This window comes from Meleagris gallopavo, chromosome 8 (assembly GCF_905368555.1).
Source record: "Meleagris gallopavo chromosome 8, MGAL_WU_HG_1.1, whole genome shotgun sequence".
Taxonomy (NCBI): domain Eukaryota; kingdom Metazoa; phylum Chordata; class Aves; order Galliformes; family Phasianidae; genus Meleagris; species Meleagris gallopavo.
Genome location: NC_139411.1, coordinates 10,573,350 through 10,596,115, shown reverse-complemented (window position 1 = coordinate 10,596,115; position 22,766 = coordinate 10,573,350). Strand labels below are relative to the sequence as shown.

General features: G+C 46.8%; 2 protein-coding genes across 3 annotated transcripts; one reads left to right on the top strand and one right to left on the bottom strand.

The window, feature by feature from the left end:
* Positions 1-1,398: 1,398 nt before the first annotated feature.
* AIFM2 (AIF family member 2, ferroptosis suppressor) lies at positions 1,399-6,550 on the top strand. The gene is made up of 8 exons (XM_003207897.4): positions 1,399-1,719; positions 2,492-2,607; positions 3,605-3,724; positions 3,806-3,898; positions 4,186-4,294; positions 4,513-4,665; positions 5,199-5,399; positions 6,102-6,550. Exons 1-8 carry the CDS (start codon positions 1,545-1,547, stop codon positions 6,254-6,256), a joined length of 1,122 nt encoding a protein of 373 aa, XP_003207945.2. The 5' UTR covers positions 1,399-1,544; the 3' UTR covers positions 6,257-6,550.
* Positions 6,551-6,888: 338 nt separating this feature from the next.
* On the bottom strand, positions 6,889-22,079 carry MACROH2A2 (macroH2A.2 histone). 2 transcript variants are annotated; one of them, XM_085229063.1, is made up of 9 exons: positions 21,676-22,079; positions 18,825-19,057; positions 13,784-13,890; positions 13,020-13,217; positions 11,466-11,576; positions 10,655-10,754; positions 10,232-10,321; positions 8,484-8,658; positions 6,889-7,619 (listed from the first exon to the last, which is right to left on the bottom strand). In XM_085229063.1, the coding sequence occupies exons 2-9, from the start codon at positions 18,994-18,996 to the stop codon at positions 7,454-7,456; spliced, it is 1,119 nt and encodes a 372-aa protein (XP_085085189.1). In that variant the 5' UTR covers positions 18,997-19,057; positions 21,676-22,079; the 3' UTR covers positions 6,889-7,453. The 2 variants fall into 2 exon arrangements, with proteins under 2 accessions (XP_085085189.1, XP_003207946.1); XM_003207898.5 differs by lacking the exon at positions 21,676-22,079 and adding an exon at positions 19,761-21,386.
* Positions 22,080-22,766: the final 687 nt, after the last annotated feature.

Below are 22,766 nucleotides of genomic sequence, written 5' to 3'. Positions count from 1 at the left end.
CGTCATACGGGTTGCTGGCAGAAGACAAAGCCCTCTCTGACACTGGTTGACTCTTTCTGCAGTTGCCTGCTTGCAGACAGCCAAATAAACACCATCAAACAACATGTTAGCCAGTGCTAAGCACACACCTGTGCGCAGAGAACTCCGTCCAACCACACTCTGTTGAGCATTGAGAGTTTTTTCCCATTTGCCTGAGGTTGGACACGAGGTTCCTGAAGTGTTCACAAAGGTTCCTTTTACCACTGCAGTTTGCTTTGGGTCCTGTTTGCACTGCTGGCCTTGTCTTGTTGGTGCATCTCCAGCTCACTGGCTCCAATGGTTTCCCTTTCTTATGAAAGGTGGCCTTGATGTTCTGGTGTAACATGGGGCTCACCCGATCTCCCCCCTTGCCTGAGAGCAGAAATAGCACCTGAGCGCGGAGGGCCGTCCTGCCACTGGCTCTATCTTGATCTGAACGCAAGAGGAGGAAAAACAAGCCCTCTGGTAGCAATACCCAGGGGCATTTCGCTTTGCCTCAGAGGCGGGTTTAAGGTATTTGATTTAGGACCAGCGGAGCTCAGCCTGCACTGCCCCGCGGCCGGGCCGCCTGCACCCTCTGGCGGCCGCAGCCCTCGCAGCATCCCCGGAGCGAGCCCGCACGGCGCTGCTCCATCCCCGCACGTGAACAGGGTCGGGATTTTCTGCCCCGGCTTACCTGGGGCCCGCAGCCCGAGCCGGCTGGCGGACACTTCGCTCAGCTCGGGGGCCGCCGCACCCCGTTAGTCCTGAAAAGTTGCCAATTCCTCCATCCCTCCCTCACTCGCGGGGTTTGAAGGGGGTTGCTTTGGCACAGGGCAGGAGGAGGTCTGAGGGGCAGACGCAGCCTTCAAGCCAGCCTGCGACACGTGGGGCAGCTCCGCCGGCTCACAGCGCTGCACTGCGCGCCACAGCTGCATTTACCCGGCTATATTTATCTGTCGTGCCACAGGAGTCCAAAGTTTTTGGGGGCAGCTCCTGTCCCTCAGAACAGCAGGGTCCGGATGTCCCTTTGTTTGCAACCCTTCCTGCCATCCCGCTGGGCTCGTCCTTCCGCAGCCCCTCTCTTACTCCCCATCCTTTCTGCCTGAGGAGCGCTCGCTGGACGCAGGGAGAGAACCACCCGGCGGACACCACCCAGCCGCCCCGCAGTCCCAGCCCGCGTGCGGGTTTCCCGACAAGCCAGCCATCCTGAAAGGGGCACTGAAGCGACATCCATTTAATCAGCACTCACAGCTGACGAAGGACAAGGCAAACACGGACAACACCCGCTCTCCATCGACTTTCGAAAGCAAAACAAAAGCCTCTTTTTGGCTCCTGCCCCGTACCGGAGGTAGAGCTCAGCTCTGCTCAGCACGGCTCGGCCCCGCACGGCCCGCCCATCGCACTCAGCGCTGAGTCACGGGGCGGGCAGAGGCAGCGCTGCTCCTCTCGCCCGTCCCCAAAGCTCAGCACCCGGCGATCTCGGCCGCTCGCAGGCCCACGCCGCCTCCTTTGCCTCTCATCCCGGCCGAGCCCCGCCGGCTGCCATGGGCTCCAAGCTGTCCGTGGACGACTCCGTGCGCGTCGTCATCGTCGGCGGCGGCTTTGGTGGCATCGCGGCCGCCAGCCAGCTCAAGTCCTGGGCCGTCCCCTTTGTGCTGGTGGACATGAGAGATGCTTTCCACCACAACGTCGCTGCCCTCCGGGCTTCCGTGGAGAGCGGTAAGCCGAGCGATGCTATCTGCGTGTCCCCCGCTGCGGCAGCTCAGTGCGAGCGGAGGCGGCACGCAGTGCCTCTCCTGCCCCCGTCCGATGAAAATACAGTCACTCGGTTCTGGGAAAACCCACGTGCTGCCTGTGCTACGCTAATCCCCTGGGCTGCAGAGGAAGTAGTAACTATTTGGACGGCCCTTTTTATTCTTTTTTTTTTTCTTTGAGTTGAGAAGTTGGCTAAGCTGAAACACACAGTAAGTGGAAGGGCAGCGGCTGGCATGGCTTTCTGCGTGTGGCATGCTGAGTAGTTCAGCCCTGAGGCTTTACGTGACAAAATTCTGTCAGTCATCCGCTCGGGCTCATCTAGGGAGGATTGGGTAACTCCCGTAGTCCAGGATTTAGGGGGGGGGAACGTAGCATTCAAGGCTGGGAATGAGCATCAAAGTGATGTCAAAAGCTTATCCAAACAGAAAAAATCCTGCCAGCCTGCCTGAAAGGCCTTGGAACACTTGCTGGCAAATCAGTAAGAGACTGTATACAGGGAACAGAGATAAAACAGTGTAGCTGGGGCTGTCACTTGATCTCCCAGGAGCTTACTTTATCACCAGCTCCAAGGGAAAGGCCCTGGAATTCAGGACAGAGAGCACGCAGGAGAGGCCCAGCCCACGCTCCCAGCTGCATACGGGGAGCTGCATGCTTTCAGAAAGGTCCTCTTGAGGGAAGAAGGTCTGTTAACTTCCATGGAAGGAGATGTTTTCTCTGTTCCCTCCTCCTACCACAGGATTTGCCAGGAAGACTTTCATCTCCTACGCCGTCACCTTTGGCGACAGCTTCCGACAAGGCAAGGTGGTGGGCATAGACCCCGAGAGGCAGCAGGTCCTGCTCAGCGATGGTGAGGTGGGTGATGCCGCCTTGTCAGGGTAACTTGGCTGCCTTACCTGGAAGTCAGTCTGGGTGCCGTATCTCCTACAGTTCGGGTCAGCCAAGCACATGAACCTGCTCCACCCAGCACTCCGGGCTCAGAGCTCACACATACAGCGGGTCCTGTTCTGATCTAACCCTCACCTTGGCTGAAATACCTGATCCCAAACAAGCCCTGGCACGGGCCCTTTGGGCAGGCACTGAGCGATGAAACCAGTGGCCTGCTATGGAGAACTGCCAAAGAGAAAAGCAGGCTCCCAGTTATCTCTTCTAAAACCTAAAATCTATGTCTGCTAATAGCACGGCATTTAATCATCCTTGTCAAGCCTGGAAACAGACCATCTTCCCCTTCTTGCACAAAACAGCAGTATCACCTCTAGCCAAGATCAGTGGCCTAGAGTTGTGCTGAATTACGGGCGTGCTGTAAGCACTCCATCCCATCTAGTGCTGAGATAAGCTTTTATTCTCAGGGTTGGATTTGGAGCTCAGATAACCCTGGAGCTCAGATCCTTATCTAACCACAGGAAGAAAAAAAAAAAAGCAAATATTGGCAACAGCTCTGGGAACTCTTTTCAGCCAGAGCACCTCACCTCTGTTCAGAAGGGAGTGAAGGAGGAAAGTCAGCATGTACTTGTGCCCCTCTGCACTCTGAGCTCAGCACTTCAGGTGTGGTGGCAACCTCTACTGGCACAGCAATTGCCTTATTTCCTGTAAGCTTCTAGTAGATTCTTCACAGCACTGGGCTCATCTGGAGATCAGTGTGCCTCTCAAACCCGGAGGAAAGGAGTTACATGTCTTCGGCTGGATCAGATTTCTTCCTAAAGCCACTTTCTGTCAGTGGCAAATATTTTCCTATTTATCAGTGGAGGCTGGTGGAGATGGAATGAGTAAATAGTACCTAGGAGGCAACAACTGTGTTTTAGGCTCTCATTTTACAAGGTCTAACATCCTGTCCAACCCTCTGCCCCCTCAGGAACTTCACTACTCCCACCTTATTCTTGCAACTGGCAGCGATGGACCATTCCCTGGGAAGTTCAACAAGGTCATTGACATGGAAAGCGCCATCCAGACCTATGAAGACATGGTTAAGGAGGTGAGGGACCAACTTCTTCCTTAGGAAGCATTGCTTGCCTTAGTTGAGCTAGGGTAACATCAGTTTCTTCTTTATTTCAAGATTGAGAAATCTGAGCGCATCGTGGTAGTGGGAGGTGGTGCTGCTGGAGTCGAGATGGCTGCAGAGATCAAAACAGAGTACCCAGCCAAAGAGGTAGGAGCATATTAGTTACATTTCACTTGTCTCTGAAGCTGTTCTTCTTCCATGGTCCTGCTGGAGGTATTTGAGATCACTGCAAGGCAGGAGGTTCCAGACAATGCCTTCTCCTTTAAGAGCACCCTATAGCCCAGTACCTGCAACTGTTGGCACTAGATGCCCTTCACTAAGCTCAGTCTCCCTGGGCATTAGGCAGTGTGGAAGGAAGCTGTCTGTTGCTGCTCCCACATGCAGGGTGTCCCATACCATTCCCATTTGCCCATTTGCTGTTTTGTCCCCAACAGGTCACCCTTATTCACTCAAAAATTGCACTAGCTGATGTAGAGCTGCTACAAAGCGTCCGTCAGGAGGTGAAAGAGATTCTCCTCAGGAAAGGAGTTCGCCTCCTGTTGAGTATGTACTTAACAATGCCTTTGAAGACCTAGACTTTGACATTCTCCAAGCTGCTCTTCCTTTGGCCACAGCACCTCTTTTTGATGACCTATTCCCCACTTAATTTTCTGGGGACTAAGCATGGCTCCCTTGAATTCCTGTTTCTCTACAAACATCCGGGCTAGCTGGAAACAGCAGCTGAGTAAAGGTCTGTTACCCAGGGCTCTCTGTCACAACAGGTGAGAAGGTCAGCAACGTGGAAAATCTCACAACGAACCAGTTCCAGAAGGACACGGTAGTAAGGACAGAAAAGGGCACAGAGGTTGTTGCTGATATGGTGGTCCTGTGCACGGGGATAAAGATTAACTCTTCGGCATATGCCACTGCATTTGGTAAGTGAAAAGCTGCTGCATGGGGGGAAGCACAGCAGGTCCTCAATGTCTTCTGCTCGAGAATTTCATGACATAGCAAATGCCTTAACATCAAGTTAAATACTTGCTGTGAAATGTGACCTTCAGAAACTTACAGATGACAAGGTCCTCAGCCTTCTCCAGCTCCTTTTGCTAATACCTCCAAGCGCCCTAGTCCAGCACCAGGCAGATTACACCTAGTAGTCAGTGGTAATTCCTGCTGCCAAGGGCAGGATTTCATACTTGCTCGACCCTCCCTCGAGCCACGTAGCTAGCTGCTAATCATTCTATGTTTCCACTGAAATACCAAAGAATAACTCACTCATCAGAATGTTAATAATTACCTATTACAAGACAGAAAGCATCTCTTGTCTCACACGTAGAAAAAAAAGAGTGAAAAATCTTAACTGTTCGCTTTGTGTCATTGACACATTGATAACAACGGCGTTTTGGGGTCTCAGGCCACAACACACAACACCAAACTCTTTCTCAAAACTTACTGTTTTGCCAAACAGGAGACAAACTGGCGAGTAACGGAGCTTTGAATGTTAACAAGCACCTCCAGGTGGAAGGCTATGACAACATCTATGCCATTGGGGACTGTGCAAACCTGAAAGAACCAAAGATGGCATACCATGCTGGGCTGCATGCCAACATTGTAGTGTCAAATATCATCAACAGCTTGACACACAAGCCGCTTAAAACCTATCAACCAGGTAACATAATCTTAGTGCTTGGCTTTAACTGTTGAGCTGCTTTTCGGGAGGGAACAGCTGTTTTAGAACTTGTCTGGATACTAATTGAGGTGAAGGAACCCAGAGCTGGGGTTGGCTACATAGGCTTATAGCTCAGGCTTCACCTTAGTTCTTGCCAAAGACACCGTAGAGTTGATTACCTGTGTCAATCTGCATATGCAATGTGTTCTTTCTTCACTGCTGTCTTCCTGATAAATATACTGCTGGGTTTCAGCTACTCATCAACCTTGGTTCCTTTCCTTTAAGTTGCTTACCATCCAATTAAATCCTAAGAACAACGAGAGGACTTGACTCTCTCCTCCCTTCTCCTCTAAAACTATAAGACAAACAAAGTGAAAAATTTCATCTAAAAAGTAATTCTAGCTGTGTGATAACTCTCACTGATAAGTAACTGATTTGAAAATACTGTAACTACTTTGAAAGCTGCTCCACCTGGATGGAAGATACCTGGGCAAACATTTGGTTTTTTAAAGGTTTCCCAGTCTACTTACATTTTTTTCTACTTCAGTTTTATTGTCTGCCTCTTGGAAGGACAGTCTTCCCCCCCCTCCATTGTGCAGTTCCATCACAACAGGAGAGCCTGAACAGAGAGTGGCTCTGTATATGTATATTCAGTATTTAGCTGTGAAATCGGTAACTTAAACTTCTGCCTCTTCTTTCCAGGATCACTAACGTTCCTGCTTTCAATGGGTAAGAACGATGGTGTAGGCCAGGTGAACGGGTACTACGTGGGACGCCTCCTAGTGACCACTGCTAAAAGTCGGGGCCTGTTTGTTTCAAAGAGCTGGAAGACAATGGGACAGACAATGCCCTCTTAAGAGGGGATCGGAAATGAATAGTGAGGAATTCAACCACTGGAAGAAAGTGAAGGTGCACATTTATTGCTTAGAGAGTTGCTGTCTCCTGCAGCACCTCCCGAAGCTGTTCTTCAGTGTAAAGCATTAAAGGAGTGTTATTGTAATGGAGAAAGAGGCACTTTCTAAGTTAATCAGCACCAAAGTTCTCACTGTAACAAAGGAAGGGCTGTTTCTTTTCATCCTCTGTTGAGACAGCTCTGGGCAAGAATCCTGGTTTACCTTAATTTGTAACAATAAACACTATGGTTTTCATAACGTTAGTGGCTTGTTTATTATGTGGGTTTTTCCTGGCTTTTTCTACTCTAGCTTCTAAGAAGTCTCTGCGTATTACTTGGGTACAGTGCCTGTGAAAAGCCTGCCTAAAGCCCTGAAAAGGCTCCAGTAATGCTGGAACTCAACAGAATATAATGCAGCTTTGTGTCAGCCTCTCCACAGCAGCTTTAATTATGTCACGGCACTACACTTCTGCCAGAAGCTGGTTACTCGTGTCATAAGTGTGCTACAGTAAGTATTCAGTTTCAGATGTTTCCTTTCCCCCCCACCCCGCTTTAAGGTGACAAATTTTCAGAGCAAAATGAGGTTCATAACAATAATCACACTTCACAAATCTTTTTCTTTTTTTCTTATAAAACAAACAAACAAAAAAAAATCACCATGAAATATTCTCAGTAATTACAGAGATTATTGTGAGTAAAAAGCAAAACAGAAGCTCCTCATGCATCACTTCTAATATCTCTTTCCCCTCCACTGTGGGCTGGAGGAAAAGATTAACATCCACCCTCAAGGGAGGAGAAAAGGGAGCAGAATATTTTTAAGAGCTTTCTCTAAAGTGTGTGCATGAAAACTTCATCACTACAAATCTAAAATGAAGTTACTCTTTATAAACTTCTAAACTAAAGTAACAAGGGACACTAAAACTCCTGAAAAGAGATGGCAACTCAATTGCTGAAGGTGGCACAAAGGACTAGAAGATGCTGACAGCGCAAAGAAATCAGACTAAACCCCTCTCATCTCTAGTCACAGCTCTTCATCAAGTCACAACACATCACACTACTACCACTCCCCCTCCTCACCACATTGAAAAAATAAAACCCACCTCTAATGCTTTTAATGCTACTCAAGTTTGTTGAAAAATAAAGTTTCATTTGGCTGCTGTTGCTACTTAGTGTCTAGCTTGGCCATTTCTTGCACGTAGATGCCAATACTTTCACTGTCAAAGAGCAGAAAGTAAATGTTCTTCAGGGAGGAAGAGCTGGTGCCATCAAAATGGGTGGAAATAGCTCTGAGAGTCACCTGGGCTGCTGTCTGTTTTGGGAAGCAGTTTCTATGTGACAGGGGAAGAAAACAAAACAAGAGAGCGTCAATCACCTGCGCAAGCTTTAAACACATGTAATGCTGAAAGGCACAAAGCACAGCTGAACTCACTGCAGCCTGCTGTTAAGACAGCGTTAGCTGCAGTTTTAAGTAAACCCCAAAGTTAACTAAGAAAAATCAGTAACTATATTTCAAATTAATTCTAGACACACAAACACTATTAGGAAAGAGCAACAACTGTGCCTGTGAGGCTTATGTACGATTTCTTATAATCAGAGACCAAACAAGATTAGCAATGCCCCAACTTTTAAAGAAAAAAGAGCAAGAACCAAAACAAAGCAAAAGCAAACAAAAAACAGGAAAAGAAAGGAGAAACCCATAACCAAAAAACCAGTACCTTTGGATTTCTTGGTTAAGCATTTTTTTTTTTTTTTGCTAGTTATCACAGTTTTACAGTTGGTTTGAAAGTTGCCTTTTTAATGTTGAACTTCTAAGAAAGAGTGGTTTTCTTTTGAAAGAAAACGTGTGTGTGACTAGCCTGTTTAATATACACTCTTGGGATGACCTAAGTAAAGATCTCCCATTCACCTAGCTCCTGTTGCATCACTGTTATTCAACTTCATTATGATGCCAGTGTAATCTTGTATCAGTAGAGTTTTAGTAAGAGTCGTCACAGTAAAAGGAAGGGACATAAAACTGTAGATGATACAGGATCAGAGTAGAAGAATGGAAATTACTCGTCACAGAAAACACAGCTCTCCTGAGAGTTAGCTAATTTCCCTCCATCAAGGCTTTGGATCGCAGCAGCAGCTCTGATAGCTCATTACACAACCGTTACACAAGGCAGAATCCTCTTACACAGGAAAAGCCATACCTGCCACTGGGAAAAGGGGGGAAAGCCACAGACTTCAACTTCTTGTCTTCTGCGGCTGTTAAGCAGTTCTTGATGGTCTCTTCGAGCTGCTCTTCACACTTGTCCGACCCCCACTGTGGGATGTGACAGTGGATGACAAACTTTGCTGCTAGCCCGCTGGACTGAGTAAGCGCAGCTACCACAAATGAAAACATAACAATTAGTTTTGAATAGAAAACACCTTGCAATCACTTCTCAATCTAATCAATCATCTCAGTCTTTCTTCATGACGTTACCTCTTCAAAAGAAATCCATTAAGAATTAAAGCAAGCCACAATGACTCATTCACAATCGTAATCTATACTGTCATTACTTGAGTGATCAATTATTACTTCTTTGAGGGCAGAGGAACCCGGGGTTCATTTGATTAACGGTTATTCAGTGATGACTAAAGGCTCTCTCATTCAGCATGGCCTCTGGATATTTTCTTTAATGTGCAAACTGTTGAAACCTCACCTTGAACTCAGCATCGTTAATTCCCCAACAGACACTTCTGCAGTGCTGTCACAGCCTCATCTGAACGCTCTGTACAAATCCTGCATCATCATTACAGTTCCAGAGCATTATGGAATAATATCTGGACCTCCTTCACAGCTAGGCAATTTCAAACAATAATCTGAAAATTCAAAGATGTTTACTGAAAGTATCCACTGGTTACGTCCAATTTGAAATTAGCACTTCTAAAAATCTGGTCTCACATTGAACACCCAGAAATTAGGTGTACAATTAATACCCAAAAGTAAAGAATCTAGACCCTCATCCACCATCATGGAGGAATTCTACCTAATGCTTCACCGTGCTCCTTAAATTTCAAGCAGAAGAGGAGAACTTTAACCATAGAGAGAAAATTGATTGAAAACAACAGAGGTACCCTGTAAACAGCACTTGTATTCAAGGCCTGTTAGGCTGGAGCTCAAGTATTTGCAGTAGATCTCCAGTGATAAAAACCCATTTATTATTACTTGCCTCAAAACCAGTAGAAGTGGTAACTTCAAACATACCAACAAAACAGTGTTTGTCTGACAGAGTACAATTTTCCATCCATTAAGCTAAGATTATCTTCTTTCCTGGAACTAGCTGAAAGGAATCTGTTTTCTAGCTCTTTTGTAATTTGTATTTCAGTAATGCAGCTGTAATGCCTGGGAGAAGAGCACCAACTGCTCTTCAAAACACATGCCAGTTTTTGTGATTATATCACTTCTACCTTTATGTGTGTGCAAAATAAGGTAGTTGCTTTGGTTATATTGTTCAGTAGAAAGCAGGATATTTTATAAATTACTGTTCTTCATACAGCTATAGGTTAGGCTGAGAGCTGTTTCCAATTTTCACTAAGAAATGTGGTGCAAATAGGAGAGGAAAGATGGCACAAAAGTGAAAGCAGAAGTTTCCCTTAACTTTAAGACTCCCACAGATGGGAATTGCCTGCTGGAATTTAAGGTGGTGCTTCAAAGCACAAAGACAGGATGTGCACAGCACAAAGGTATCCTACTCCTCTTCCTTTCCCCCTCAACTCCCTGTCCTCAAACAGGCTGTCCATACCAGCAGCAACTTAAAGGAAGAAACAAAAACACATCACATAAGCAAAGGCACATATGTAATCAAGAACAGATTAGAATGTCAAGAGAAAAGAAAAAAAAGGATGAGTCTTTTCCAACTGGGCATATTATTTTTTTTTTTTTTTCCTTTTTTTTTTTCTTTTCTTTTTTTACCTTCAGCAACTTCCAAAGGTCCTTGAGATTTGCGAAGCTCCTTCACTGTTTCCAAGAACTCTTTCCCTCCTGCCTTTTCCAAAGCCTTGCCTGCAAGGACACAAAACAAAAAGGCCTCGACTTCACATTATCAGCAAAATAAAACCAAGCCAACAACTCTGTGTGATTCAAAAGTAAAACCACTGTGCACATACTGCCATGTTTTCCTCTAGGAGCAGCAGTTGATGTTTATGACAAAGTTTACTTATTACTGGTTTAAAAAAAACCAGTAAGGACACTTCGCCTGGCTTGAGTAGTAGTCCCACTCTTCATAACATACAAACCCCAGTACTTTCCTGAAATCATTTCTCAAATGATCATATAAAACAACGATCCAAAAAGCCAACTTTAGAACTGCTTTGTCTGCACGCAGCACAGCCTCACCTATTTCTTCCTTGAGGTCTATTTCAGCAGTTGTGGGGTGAACAATGCCTTCTACTTTCATGGAGCCAATATGGCTGATGTCACTTTGTGTCAGAGAAAGCTGCAAGATAAGAGTAAGAGCAGAAAGAATCAAATTAGTAATGTGTGTGAAATATTTTTCATACTGAAAAAAAAAAAAAAAAAAAGGGCTGGATTCACAATTTGCACAGTTTTATTGCGTTCAATATGTCTGATTTTTAGCCCTTAGTATGTACACTGCTCAGATTGTTTCATGTTGTACCCATAGCTTAGATGCCTGCCTCAGAGGAAAGTACTGCTATTGGATTCGTGTTCTAGCATCACACTTTGAAAAAGAAATGCTGATTTGGAAACTCTTTTGTTTAAAAACTCTCCTTCTTAGTAGTACAGAAGGGGAAGAGGGTTTAAAAAAATAAATAAATAAAAATAGTCTGTTTGTTCTTAGAAATAATAAATAGCTTAGAAGGTTGAATCCAGTTTGACACTAAGCTAGGCAGAGCTCAGCCAAGTCCAAACCAAACAGAATTCTGCTATAGGTTGAGCCATGAAATTCATCAGTATGGCTCTCTAGAGAAGAGAGGTTGACCAGCACTATTCTCATGAATCTTTTATCTGCAGATTAGTTTTTGAGACCTTCTGCCCACCTGTGACTCGAGTGAGTTCTGGTCTTACATTTGGGATCACTAAGGAAGAAGGTGAAGATTTTTTACTGCTGTTAGATCTAAGGCAACATTCTGTTTATGCTAGGCTCCATTGCTATAATCCCAGTCTGTTACATTATAATTTGTATTACCTTTTGTCCTGGCACGAGGCTCTTGGAGGACAAGATGGTGAAACCATCCCCAGGTCCATCTTCAGACGTTGAATTTGAAGCTCCTTCCTTTTCATTGTCCTTCTGTTTATTCTAATTGTGGGGAGGAGGGGGGAGGAGGAGAAGAAACAAGAAATCTTGTAGGAAAAAAATCAGTGCCTACCATTATCCAGTAATGGACAGATTTAATCAGGTACAACAAATTTCATCATACATTACTCATGGCTTTTTATTCCCCAAACATGATGTAACAGCAGAAGCCTTCACTGTTTATAAAATGTTAAATGGGAATGTTAAAACATTAGTGGTATTTCTGAGGCACTACATATGTTTGTAAACATATTAAGAGTTCAGGGCACGTCCTTCCATCTGTGATTTTTCTGATAATTAAGGTTGTATTTATGGATGGGTGTGCACTACTGCTTGTTTTTATTAACAAAACAGAGCTCATACTAAATCAAACAGCAACCAAATCAACTGCTCCAATCTGAAGGAAAAAAATCAAGTGAAATAATAAACTCAGTTAATGAATCAGATCTCCATTTCTATGTGCTGGAGTGAGCCATCACACCTCCATACAAGCAGCTGAAGTGACAAAAGGGTATAGAATTATATACAAACATTATGGTAGGAAAGGATCTCTAAAACTGCATAGTCCAACCCCCAGCCCATCACCACCATTGCCCACTAACCCATGTCTCTCAGTGCTACATGTTTTTCTGCCACACAGTCTTCCAGCCACTCCGCCCCAAGCACGTAGCATTGCCTGAGGTTGTTGTGGCACTGGGTCTTGTTGAGCTTCACCCCACTGGCCCCAGACCAGCAATCCAGGCTGTCCAGGTCACTCTGTAGGGATTAGTCATGTTTAACATGCAAGCTTTGGAAAGACAAACTAAGAGCACCTCCCTGTTTACTGCTTTAATAAATTAAACCATTTGGGATAGTGGTAGATTTGGGACAGCGGGCAACTGAGAGGGAAGGTGCAGTGGTAGAGTTCTGCTTCATTTCTTCTTCTCGTAATTCTTTCAAAAACCATTTAATAGAGCACCCTTAAGAAGATATGAAACAGAATGCTTGCCATGATGTGGTACATAAAAGTCATTTTTGACAAGTTTTCAAGACACTGATATATACTTAACAGCAACCTGGTACCTGTAAGAAGGCTGAAGGTGTAACATCTCTCAAATAGAAAGAGATGTAAAATACAGTTTCTTGTATTTTAGAAGCCACACAATTAGTATTAAGATTCTACATAGTTATCAAAAAAGTACTTTGGAGGGTGACATGGAAATCTGGAAAGTTTCCTCTTAAGTTTTAAAGGTTTCTGTTATGGAAATTCATTACAGAAATACTGCGATAATCACCTTCCCCTTCATTTCTGGTATGTCTACTATCGACTCCTACCTCCCGTTTCCAGTTGGGACCAACAAATAACTAATGCAGAGGCACAAATTTACTCTCCTAATAATCATAGTCGGTTTGGATCCAATTCTTCTGGCACACAACCCTGAATCCCAATATCTGCCCCAAGCTTACCTTCTTAGGCGTCCGGGCCTTGTTAGACTTTGCCTTCTTCCCACTCTTTTTGCTCACCATGGATTTCCTTCCCTTCTTCTCAGGAGCAGGGGAAAGGATTGTCTCAGATTTGCCTTTGGCACCCCGTTTCTTGGCTAGAAGCTCTGGCTGAATTCTAGGCAGGACCCCTCCACTTGCTATAGTCACACCTTTTAGCAACTGCAAGGAAAAGCGGTACAAAGGAGCGTGTTATGGATTCTCTTTGCACTCAAGCAATCTTTGCTGACTGCACTACACACATTAGAGCCCACACTTCCTAAAGCAATGCTCTTCGTGTATCAGAAGAAAAGCCCACTAAGAGAGAAAATCTAGCACGTCCCAGTGAAATTAGTCAGCATGCCCCAGAGAACTGCTGCTCTACGTTCAGTCTCACAGTCTTTCTGCATGTCTTGGTGACCACAAGCAGTGGATGAGGGTAAGAGGAGATATGCATCTGCAGGCATGCCGAAGTATTCCACAGTCAATCCTCAGAGTGAAAGCACTGCAAACAACGGTCTGTGTGCTAATGGCACTCAGGCATATGGAAGAGGATGCAGCCCTGGATGCAGCTATATCAGAGAGAGAGCCAGACCCTCTCCAAGATGGTCCTCGTAGTGCAGTAGCAAACGCACACTTCTACAGCTTTTGGAAGCATGTTGTCTATCTAGCATATTTTTGATAAGTACCGGAGCTGATCAAGTTCATGCTACAGCAGCCAGCCCTCACACTGCAATACAAGGGAGTACCTGATTCAGCTCTTCATCGTTTGCTACTGCCAGGAGGATGTGTCTGGGGGCAATTCTTCCTTTCTTGTTGTCTCTCGCTGCGTTTCCTGCCAGTTCTAGAATTTCAGCTGCAAGAAACAGTGAAATAAAAGGGAGTAATAAAAATGCAACTTGCGTGCACCCTGTATACACTTTTCACATTCCTTTTCAATATCCATTTACCTTTTCAGGGGTATTTCCCCATTTCAATGATCTTTGACACAGAAACGCAGACAACAAATGACAGCCAATGTATTTGTAAACTTACAAAAATCATTTGTCTTCCCTAATTCCCTGAAGGGTAGTTAGCAGAAAATACGCTACGTTTGCTTCATATAACTACCTTTATGAGTCTCACACCAGAATCCTCTTTCAAGTAATAAATAAGAAAAAAAAAGAACAAGCACGCTTCAAAAATGTACATAAGCACTCCAAAATTTAGCAATAGGCCTGAAACAACAAAACAGCAAAGCATGCAATGAAACCCCAAACTTTGTTCAGACAGTTCTGACAAAACAGCAAGGATTCTCAGGACCAAGTAAGACAAAGACTGAGGTGCATTTAAAGAAATACTTTGAAAGCCAGCAAACTAGCCAGGCAACGCTGCAATTTTGCATTAAAGGGCACTGAAGATCTGTGAGAAGCTTTATTTCAAAACAAGATATGAAAGGTTTGACTTAGATGCAAGCAAAGAGACAACATAAGAGCTTCGTAAGAACTGCTGGTAGAAAGTTTTCTGTGCCTCCTGCGACAGTGCTCCTGTCTTGGTTTGTCAACAATATGGGTGGAAAAAGTTACAGCTCATCAATGTTCTGCTGAAGGTATCTTACTCCCATTTAATCAATTACACAAAGAACTGTAACTATTTGAAGAATTTCCATGAGAAATCTCGTGGGAATCCACCTAACGCTCTCAGGCTAAAATCCAGAGGATTTTAGCGAGAGGTTTAGCTCTGGGTTCACGGGAAAGAGACCAGCTTTCAGTTTCTCTCAGAAAGAATAAGAGAAGTGCAACTTTGTCATCCAGCTCTCACTCCTACAGAGCATACATAACTGACTGTTGGAGATGTAAAAGCCATTGTTTAAAATTACATGCCATGGGGCTGCAGGGCTGGAGCTTTCAGATCCCTGACCTCTGCCAGTGGAGCTAATGCAGTAGCAGACAGCGGGAACAGATTGCCATCCAGTGTGCAGACCAGCATAGAGCAAGAAAAGAGACCCATACTTCTCCAGTAGGTTTTGCAGATTTATGCTGACAGCAGATGAAAATTGCAGCGGGAAGGAAAAAAAAAAAAAACAAGAAGACATACTTACCTGTGTGGTAACTGAAGTTCTTTCAGATGTGCCAACAACAAGCACATCCTGCTAACCGTGTGCTCACCCCACTCCCCCAGGTTCTGGGTCCTTTGGCCAGCAGCATCCTGATGGTGCATTCAAATGTCCTCTGCCTAATGTTGAGAGCAAAAAACGCAGAACACTCAAATGCCAGGCACTTTTCATCTACCATAGGACACCAGGAAGAAGGGGATCCAAGGCAGAGATGATGTAGGGCAAACTGCAGAGTATGCATATAAATAACTTATCAAAGGATGCCAATTATTTGCATAGGTAAATAACTGCCTTAGCTCCTTCTAATGATTCTCTATATGCATATTTTACTAACACTGGAGGCTTCAGAATGAAGGTAGGGACTCGAACTCTTAAGAATACAAAATAGCACTTGCAAAAGCAACAAACCAAAACCATTAAATCTGGAGGCTGAAGCTATCACATTCTCTGCTGGTAAGAACAGATCCCTGAAGAAACTGTTTACATTTCAAGCAGAAACATCACTGACAGCTGAGGTCATCTTAACTCTACAGAGACAGCAGTCTGAGAATGTAAGTCCCACAGGAAGGCCCTACACTACAGCAAGCTCTCTTGAAACCAGGATCTGGATGTTCTCAGACTTATTTTATTTTACATCTGAGCAGAATTAAGAATTGAAGTGAAATCTGAAATAACCTTGCTTCTCTTAAGATTCAAAATCCATATGAGATGCCTCCATATTGGAAGCGTAACTTCAAATTTCGACTGGCCCCTGACTCCACACAACACACACGTGATTAAAGCTCAGATGTAGGTGATCACATTATCCACATTCGAAATCAAGGAGTTTCTTGGACTCTTGACTAACAGATAGAACAGAATACCGAGCATTACTGTGTTTGGATCTTGGACTTGCATAAGTGAACTCCAACAGATGCTTTAAGTCTTTTTAATAGATGCTTTTCACCCTGTTTGATTAGTGCTCAGGACTAGGAAAGAGTCTTACAAGAGTCAAACTCTCTGGAGTTTTACAACCAACAAAAGCAGCAGCCAACCTACAACCTGTATGGGATCCCATCTTCTTTTCCTGTGATACACAGGAAAAAAAGAAATTTCTTTGGCTGACGAATCAACAGATTTGGAACACGTGGGAACAAAAATCATCGCAGTCAAACCAAAGCTGCATGTTCAGTTGAGCCCAGCCTGCTTTTCTGAAGCACTCATTTGGACTGATAAGGAAGATAAATGCCAGCTACTGATTACAGAAGTGAAAGGATTTCAGATACTTCCACTTCAAGATAGGTTCCGACAGGCCCAGTAACCTTACCATGTACAGATCTGCCCAGTAACACCTCTGGCCTGAAAAGATGCATCAGATGGAGTTCTTTGTCCATTCACAAGTGGAGAAGTATCTGCTCCATTTGTCTCTTGACAGCACAAGTACAACCTGACCGAGGTGTGTGCCAGCTGATGTCCTCTGAAGGAGGAAGCACTGCTGGTGTTGTCAGCTCCTCTCACCAGCACACCACTCAGATTTCTTCTGCTTCTTAAGCAAGAACTGTACCTTACCAAAATGTAGGCAGAGAATTCAGGCATTATGGGACACATTCAAATGATGCTTGACTCAGATGATGATGACTAAAGTCAGCCACACGCACACACGTGTTGCAAAGTTCATAAATCCAATGAGATTGAGGTCAATTCTTCACACATTTTTGATTCTGAAGGCATTGGAGCCCAACAGCGTTAGGCACAACACAACACAAGCTTCTGGATAGGAATTAAGCTGCAATTTTGCAATATAACTTCTCAAGCCTAAGATATGAAACAGGATAGAGAGATTTAAAAAAAAAAAAGCTTTAGATCCCTGATAAGATCTTTCTCACATTAGCTAATCAGTCAAGGTAAAAAGAAATTCTTCTCAAGATATGTTGTACTGATTGCTGGCATTTTTACAATGGAGCTGATAAGCCAAGCCTCAAGTTCAGCATTAGTAACAGCTATGGGCTGCAGCCACAACCCTACTTGCAAAGGAAAAGGAGGATCTATAGTGCTACACAGAACACATCCCAAAGCCAAAAGGCAGACCACATGGTGGCTGGGATGAGGATGCTCAGGGGCATAGGCACACCATTGGAAGATGCCAATCAAGAGGCTCAGCACTTCAAGCCATTGACAAACCACAGACACGTCTGAACACTCCTGGAAGAGTCTATCCTATGTCCTGCACAGACACCAGACAGCTCTAGCTCTCGTCCAACCTGGCACCTCCTGCCTCATCCACCCTGTCCATTTTCCAACCATGATTGCTTTCCCTGCCTATTCTCCTTCCCTGAGCAACCTATACCTGACACTTCTATCTCAGCTTCCTTCCTGGACCATCTTCATTTCTGCCTCCATCTACCCTTCTCAGACTTGGTCCTTCTTGCTAAGCTCTTCACCTCCCTTCCCTGAGCAGCACCTCACTTCTCCCAGTCTCTCTTTTCCCAACTTGCTCTCCAGTGCCAGTTACTACCCCACTCCTCAGTTCAACTCTTCCCCACTAAGCAGATGCACCCTCAGCTGTCTCTAATGTTGACATTCTTATCTCGTAAGGATCAGCTCCATGAAAAGTTCTTTAACATAGCAAAATAAAACAATTCAGCCTGCTTCTGAGAAGCCTATGTATCTAGCAATTTTCTGAGTAGACACCATGTCACAGACACTCAAGGAAGCTCTGCAAGGTATAGATTTCCCTGGAAGAACACAACAGCTGCACCAGCTCCACTGAGAGAGAGATTCCTGCAGTTGGAAGGTTTGATTTCTAATGCATGAAACGGGATTGTGCAACTACAAGCACACGAATGTTTGTAATGAAGAGAAGGGTTTCTTCCAAAATCATTTAGAATTGATCTTACTCTACAAAGGAAGACAAGAGGAAAATACAAACACGTTAGCTCCTACACCATATTACACAAAAAGCAGAGGGAGATACGCTCAGCATCTTGGATTTCAATTCTGCTTTTCAATAGCGCTTTGTTTTAAAACCTACTCCGTATTTAACTCCTAAAGGAGCTGGAGATTCTCTAATGCACCTCAGTCTTGATCTGTAACTCATAAGCAACTTGAACTAGAATCCTCTCTCCACTGGGTGACCGGTAACAGTCTGGTGAGGAGCTGTTTTCCACACTTAACTAAGGAGGTTCACAGGGCAATCCAAACTAGTGCAATACATCAAACTATAGGGTATCACAGTGTGACACCTGCACCTCCTGTTAGGGGGATTTCATAAAGCAAGCCAAAAAGATGTTCTTGCTTTTTTTAATACTGATGAACCACCTCCTTATTTCGTAACACTTTGACACTGTTCTGCAAGGACAAAAACACAACAGTTCGCTCACTTCAAACACACCACACATGTATAAAGCAAGCTTGCTTTCTGTCCTCTCCTGTTGGTGAAGCAACAAAGCCTTATCTAGCTTTCTCTTACAAATTACCCCATGCAACTCCTCACTCACACAGCAATAAGAAGCAACCCCTTCAACCAGTGACCAAGCATCACCATGCCTCTGGAGGAGAGAATTTCCATCCTCAGCCTCTTCCAAAAGCAAATTCATCGCTGTGAGCATTTTAAGAAACGTCAACACATCCCGCGCTTCTCAGAGGTGCTGAGCACGCTCACATCTCATCCCAAAGACACTGTGCATGCCCAGCACCTCCAGTATCAGGCTGTTTACCTGCTAGATACTCTATGACAGCTGCCATGTAAACCGGTGCTCCAACACCTATCCGGTACTTGTACGTTCCTTTCTTTAAGTAGCGCATCATCCTCCCCACGGGGAAAATAACACCTGCCCTGCTGGAGCGTGACAGCTTGGACATTTTCTTCTTCCCACTGCGGCCTGACATCTTGCAGCTTTGTGCTTTTCAGTTTGCTAGCGATTCTTATTCCCTTGCTCCAAGCTGACAGCTGTGAGAGAAAAGAAATAGGATCGGTGCTCAGCATGTGAGGAACATCTTTAAACATCGTCATCTCTTTCTTCCAGAAGAAGAAATCCAAACTCAGGCTCAGCTGAGCTTTCTGAAGGCCTTTTTCCCCACATTAAGAGCCACTCCAGGCTACAAAGGAGAAACAAAAATAAATCTTGTTTTCTCCTTGCTTTTCCATATAAACAAAATGACAAGCCCGGAGTCAGCCCCATCACCTTAGCATGCCAGTGGTCTTAAAGAGCAAGCACAGTTCTCACTCTTGGTCAAATCATGTGGAAGCTGTTAACAGTTTCCAGAACTTGTTTTTAGTTCGATTTTGGTCACTGCTCATGGCCTAATTATGGTCTTTGTTACAATGTAACAGATCAAGATCCGCTCCTCTGAAGTCGATGAGGAGCTTATAACAAATCGGTTCTTCTACACAGAGGATCACTCGTCCTAGACATTCACTGAGGCCAGCTCATCCCAGACAGCCAAATTCAAGGGTGGGTGCCCGCAACAATCTGATCTGAATGCTGGTTCTGCTCGTGATGTCAAGGAAATTCAACTACCAGAAGGTCTGCAGCGGTCCACAAAACCCAAGCGTGTCCCCATCTATCAGCCACATAATATATCGCACGCAGTAAGAAAATTTACACAGGTGCAACAATACAAGTTGGAAAAGATTAAACCAGCAAACCTACCAGACATGAACACATCAAAACTTATGTCGCTCATCATCCCATTTGGAGTTCCCAGAGCACTGCCAGCCTGGGATTGCCAGGGGTGGTAAGTGAGCTCATAAACTTCCACTTGCAGGTGGGGATTAAAAGGCAGAAGCCACTTCAAGCAGCTTTAAGTGATAGCATTTCCCAAGCAATGCATTAATTGCATTTATGTGGGAGTGAGAAGTTGTGCAAGACGGACAGGTTGGCAGTTGGCATTCTGTACCAAAGGAATATGCTACTGAGGAGCACGCATCTAAATTGTATTAACGTCTCATATACTTGCTGTAGTAACCCAAATCCCATTTGCTTGTAAATCAGTGGGAGAAAAGGAATGAAATACAAAAAGCAAACATCACAAGGTTTGCATCCACAGACAATACTTGGGTTGTGCTCGATCTGATAGAAAACCAAAACATGTTTGTATAACAACTATGCACACTGCTCCAGGGCACGCTGTTACAATAAATATACTTTTGTATGCAATTAAACATGTTTGGCTCATTCTTCTGTCTTCAAATTACTTCCTTGGCCTCTGCAAGTCTCACCCATCTCTTCCCCTACTCTCAAGGCATCCTTCGGTTTCCCCAGGCACTTTTCCAAACATGCTGCAGATATCAGAGCAGGAACAATTTTCCATCAGCCTAAGTGCACCAGTGGGCCTGGCTGGCTCATCCCCCCCACAGGCAGGGGTCTGGTTTACCTGGGAGGATGCTCACCAGCTCACCCTGACACAGCTACACCGTGTGCCCATCTGAACCGCACCAAGGCTGCCAAAAGTTACAAGCTGAGTGCTGCTGCCCCAGTTGTTCTCGTTAGGTGATGCAATTAAATGCCGAGAGCTCATCAGCTGAAAAGCACTCGAGTCCACCCACACCAGCTCCCTCACTGTCAACTGATGCATTGTCTCTGGGTTTGCCCTTATAAATTAAAGTCTGCAATAAAGCCATCACCATGGCATTTATCTCAAAGTCCATCCTCGCCGCGTTGGAAGAGCAGTGTCTACAAGTGGCTAACACGACATCACCAGGCTTGGGCAATTTAAAGCAATTAGCATTCCCACCCCTAATCGGTCACACCTCACACCTACTCCACTGCAACACCAACATCCTCGTGTTGCTATGGGGGATTTAACAGCCACCAGATCTCCCACAGCTCTGCAACACAAAGGAAATAAGGCAGACTTCTGTAAGTCAGGCCTTCCTTTGGGAATCGCACCCTCCCCAGAGCCCAGAGCAGCCAGCGGCAGCTTCCTCGTGCTTGTCGCAAAGAGCTCTGCCTTATTCCCGCTTCACTCGCAGACTGACATCTGCTCCTCCCAGCCCAAAGCAGGCGTTTCCCGCACACGCCTCCGGCAGCACCCAGCCGCGATGCTCCCTCGGGACCCCGCGCCGCCCCTCACACGACGCCCACCGGGGCGGCCCCGAGGCGGCGCCGACCGTTAGCACGCGCGCTGCGCGCCCGCCCCGCCCTCCGATTGGCCCGAGCGACAGCCACACCTGCGCGCGGGCCGGGCCGAGCGCTCCCATTGGCCGGCAGCGCGCACGCGCCCTACGGCGAGGCGGCGGGGAGGCGCTGCCGCCGCTTTCCCGCGCGCACGCCCCCCTCCCTCCCCCGCCACCGCCCCCCCTCGGTTCTCTCCCGCCGCCGCGTCGCTTCCCCGCCGAGGGGCGGCGGCGGCCGGAACGGGAAGCGCCGAGCCCCGCCGCGCCGCGGCTCCCCCGGGGAGGCCTTTCGCCCTCTAGCGCCCCAGCGGCTGCCCCGCGGCCGTCGCTCTCCTCGGCGCCGCCGCCGCCGCCGCCGCCATTCCGTTCCCGGCGCGGAGAAAGGAACGGCGGAGGAGGGGGTTCCGGGCGGGGAGAAGTGCTGCCCGCGGCCCCGCGCCGCCCCTCACCTGCCGCTCCCGCCGCCTCCTCTCGGCGTGCCGCGCTCGGTCTCTCGCCGCCCCCCGGCCCCCGCTCGCTCCGCCTCAGCCGCCGCTCCCCGCCCGTGCCGTACGTTGGGATGGCGATGGCGGCGGCTCCTCTCGAGGGGGGTGGCAGGGGTTTCCTCCCGCGCCGCATACCGCCTCTAGGAGGAGTCAGTCCCCGGCCCCGCTGCGGCCCCCCTCTCGCCGCCGCCCTCCCCGGGCCCCAGGGCCGCCGCCGCCTCCTCCCCCGAGTCCCCCGCCGGGCTGCGGGCAGCGGGCCCGGCCGGAGTCCCGGCCGCCTCCCGAACAAAGGAACCGGCGCTCTTTGTGTCGCGGGAGCGCTTCGGGTGCGAGCGACCGCCGCCGGGCTGCCGGCCGAATGAAGGCGCGGGGCCAGCTTTTATTTCTCCCCGCCGTTGTGCGGACGGGAGACCTCTGCGCTGCGCCCTGAGCGCTTGCGTAGCGAGTCTGACGGCTGTCGGCGGTGCCGAAGCGATCGGGCGCACGAACGGGCGCCGTAACGCACCTCCGCGACTGATCTCCGGGAGAGCCTTGCGTATAACGGGCTGCTGGTATCATTCGTGCGCCAACCCCGCGCTGCCTTCTCCTGGGTGATGCTGGGGGGCTGCGGGGAAGGCACAGCGCTGAGCAGGTGGCTCCAGCGCGGCCATGCAGGCACCCGTGCATCCAGCGATCTCTTTGTTGCTGGAAAAACCACCGAGGGTTGCCGGCTGGCTGGAGCTGGAGCTTGGCCTTGCCGGAGGAAATGCTTGTGCCCATATACAATCGCGCTCGGTAAGGAATTTGAGCTATAAGGTGTTCCTCTGGGTTACGTACGCTGTGGCCGTTTCCCAAAGGAAAGGGTGTGACTGGTGTCAGCCGGGCGCCCCTCGCTGTGATCCTACTGAGATGCTCTGCCCACAACGGCTGGGCTTTGGAATGGAAATAAAGCAAGTTGTTCAACAAGAACCGAACACCTGTGCTTTAATGCTTTGGAATCGCTTCTCTTCCCCCACTCTGGGCCCAGAATGTTTGTGATGCGTGATGAGGAGTGGTTTCTCATTACAGCCTGACCT

Bases quoted from the DNA above. Each gene is read 5' to 3' on its own strand.
- AIFM2 (XM_003207897.4), top strand. From the start codon at position 1,545: ATGGGCTCCAAGCTGTCCGTGGACGACTCCGTGCGCGTCGTCATCGTC. The intron at 2,608-3,604 runs GTGGGTGATGCC...CTGCCCCCTCAG, and splicing joins TCCTGCTCAGCGATGGTGAG to GAACTTCACTACTCCCACCT. The intron at 4,295-4,512 runs GTATGTACTTAA...CTGTCACAACAG, and splicing joins AGGAGTTCGCCTCCTGTTGA to GTGAGAAGGTCAGCAACGTG.
- MACROH2A2 (XM_085229063.1), bottom strand. From the start codon at position 18,996: ATGTCAGGCCGCAGTGGGAAGAAGAAAATGTCCAAGCTGTCACGCTCC. The intron at 13,218-13,783 runs GTACTCCCTTGT...TTTTCCTTGCAG, and splicing joins ACGATGAAGAGCTGAATCAG to TTGCTAAAAGGTGTGACTAT. The intron at 10,322-10,654 runs GTGAGGCTGTGC...GTGTCCTTGCAG, and splicing joins AGACCTCAAGGAAGAAATAG to GCAAGGCTTTGGAAAAGGCA.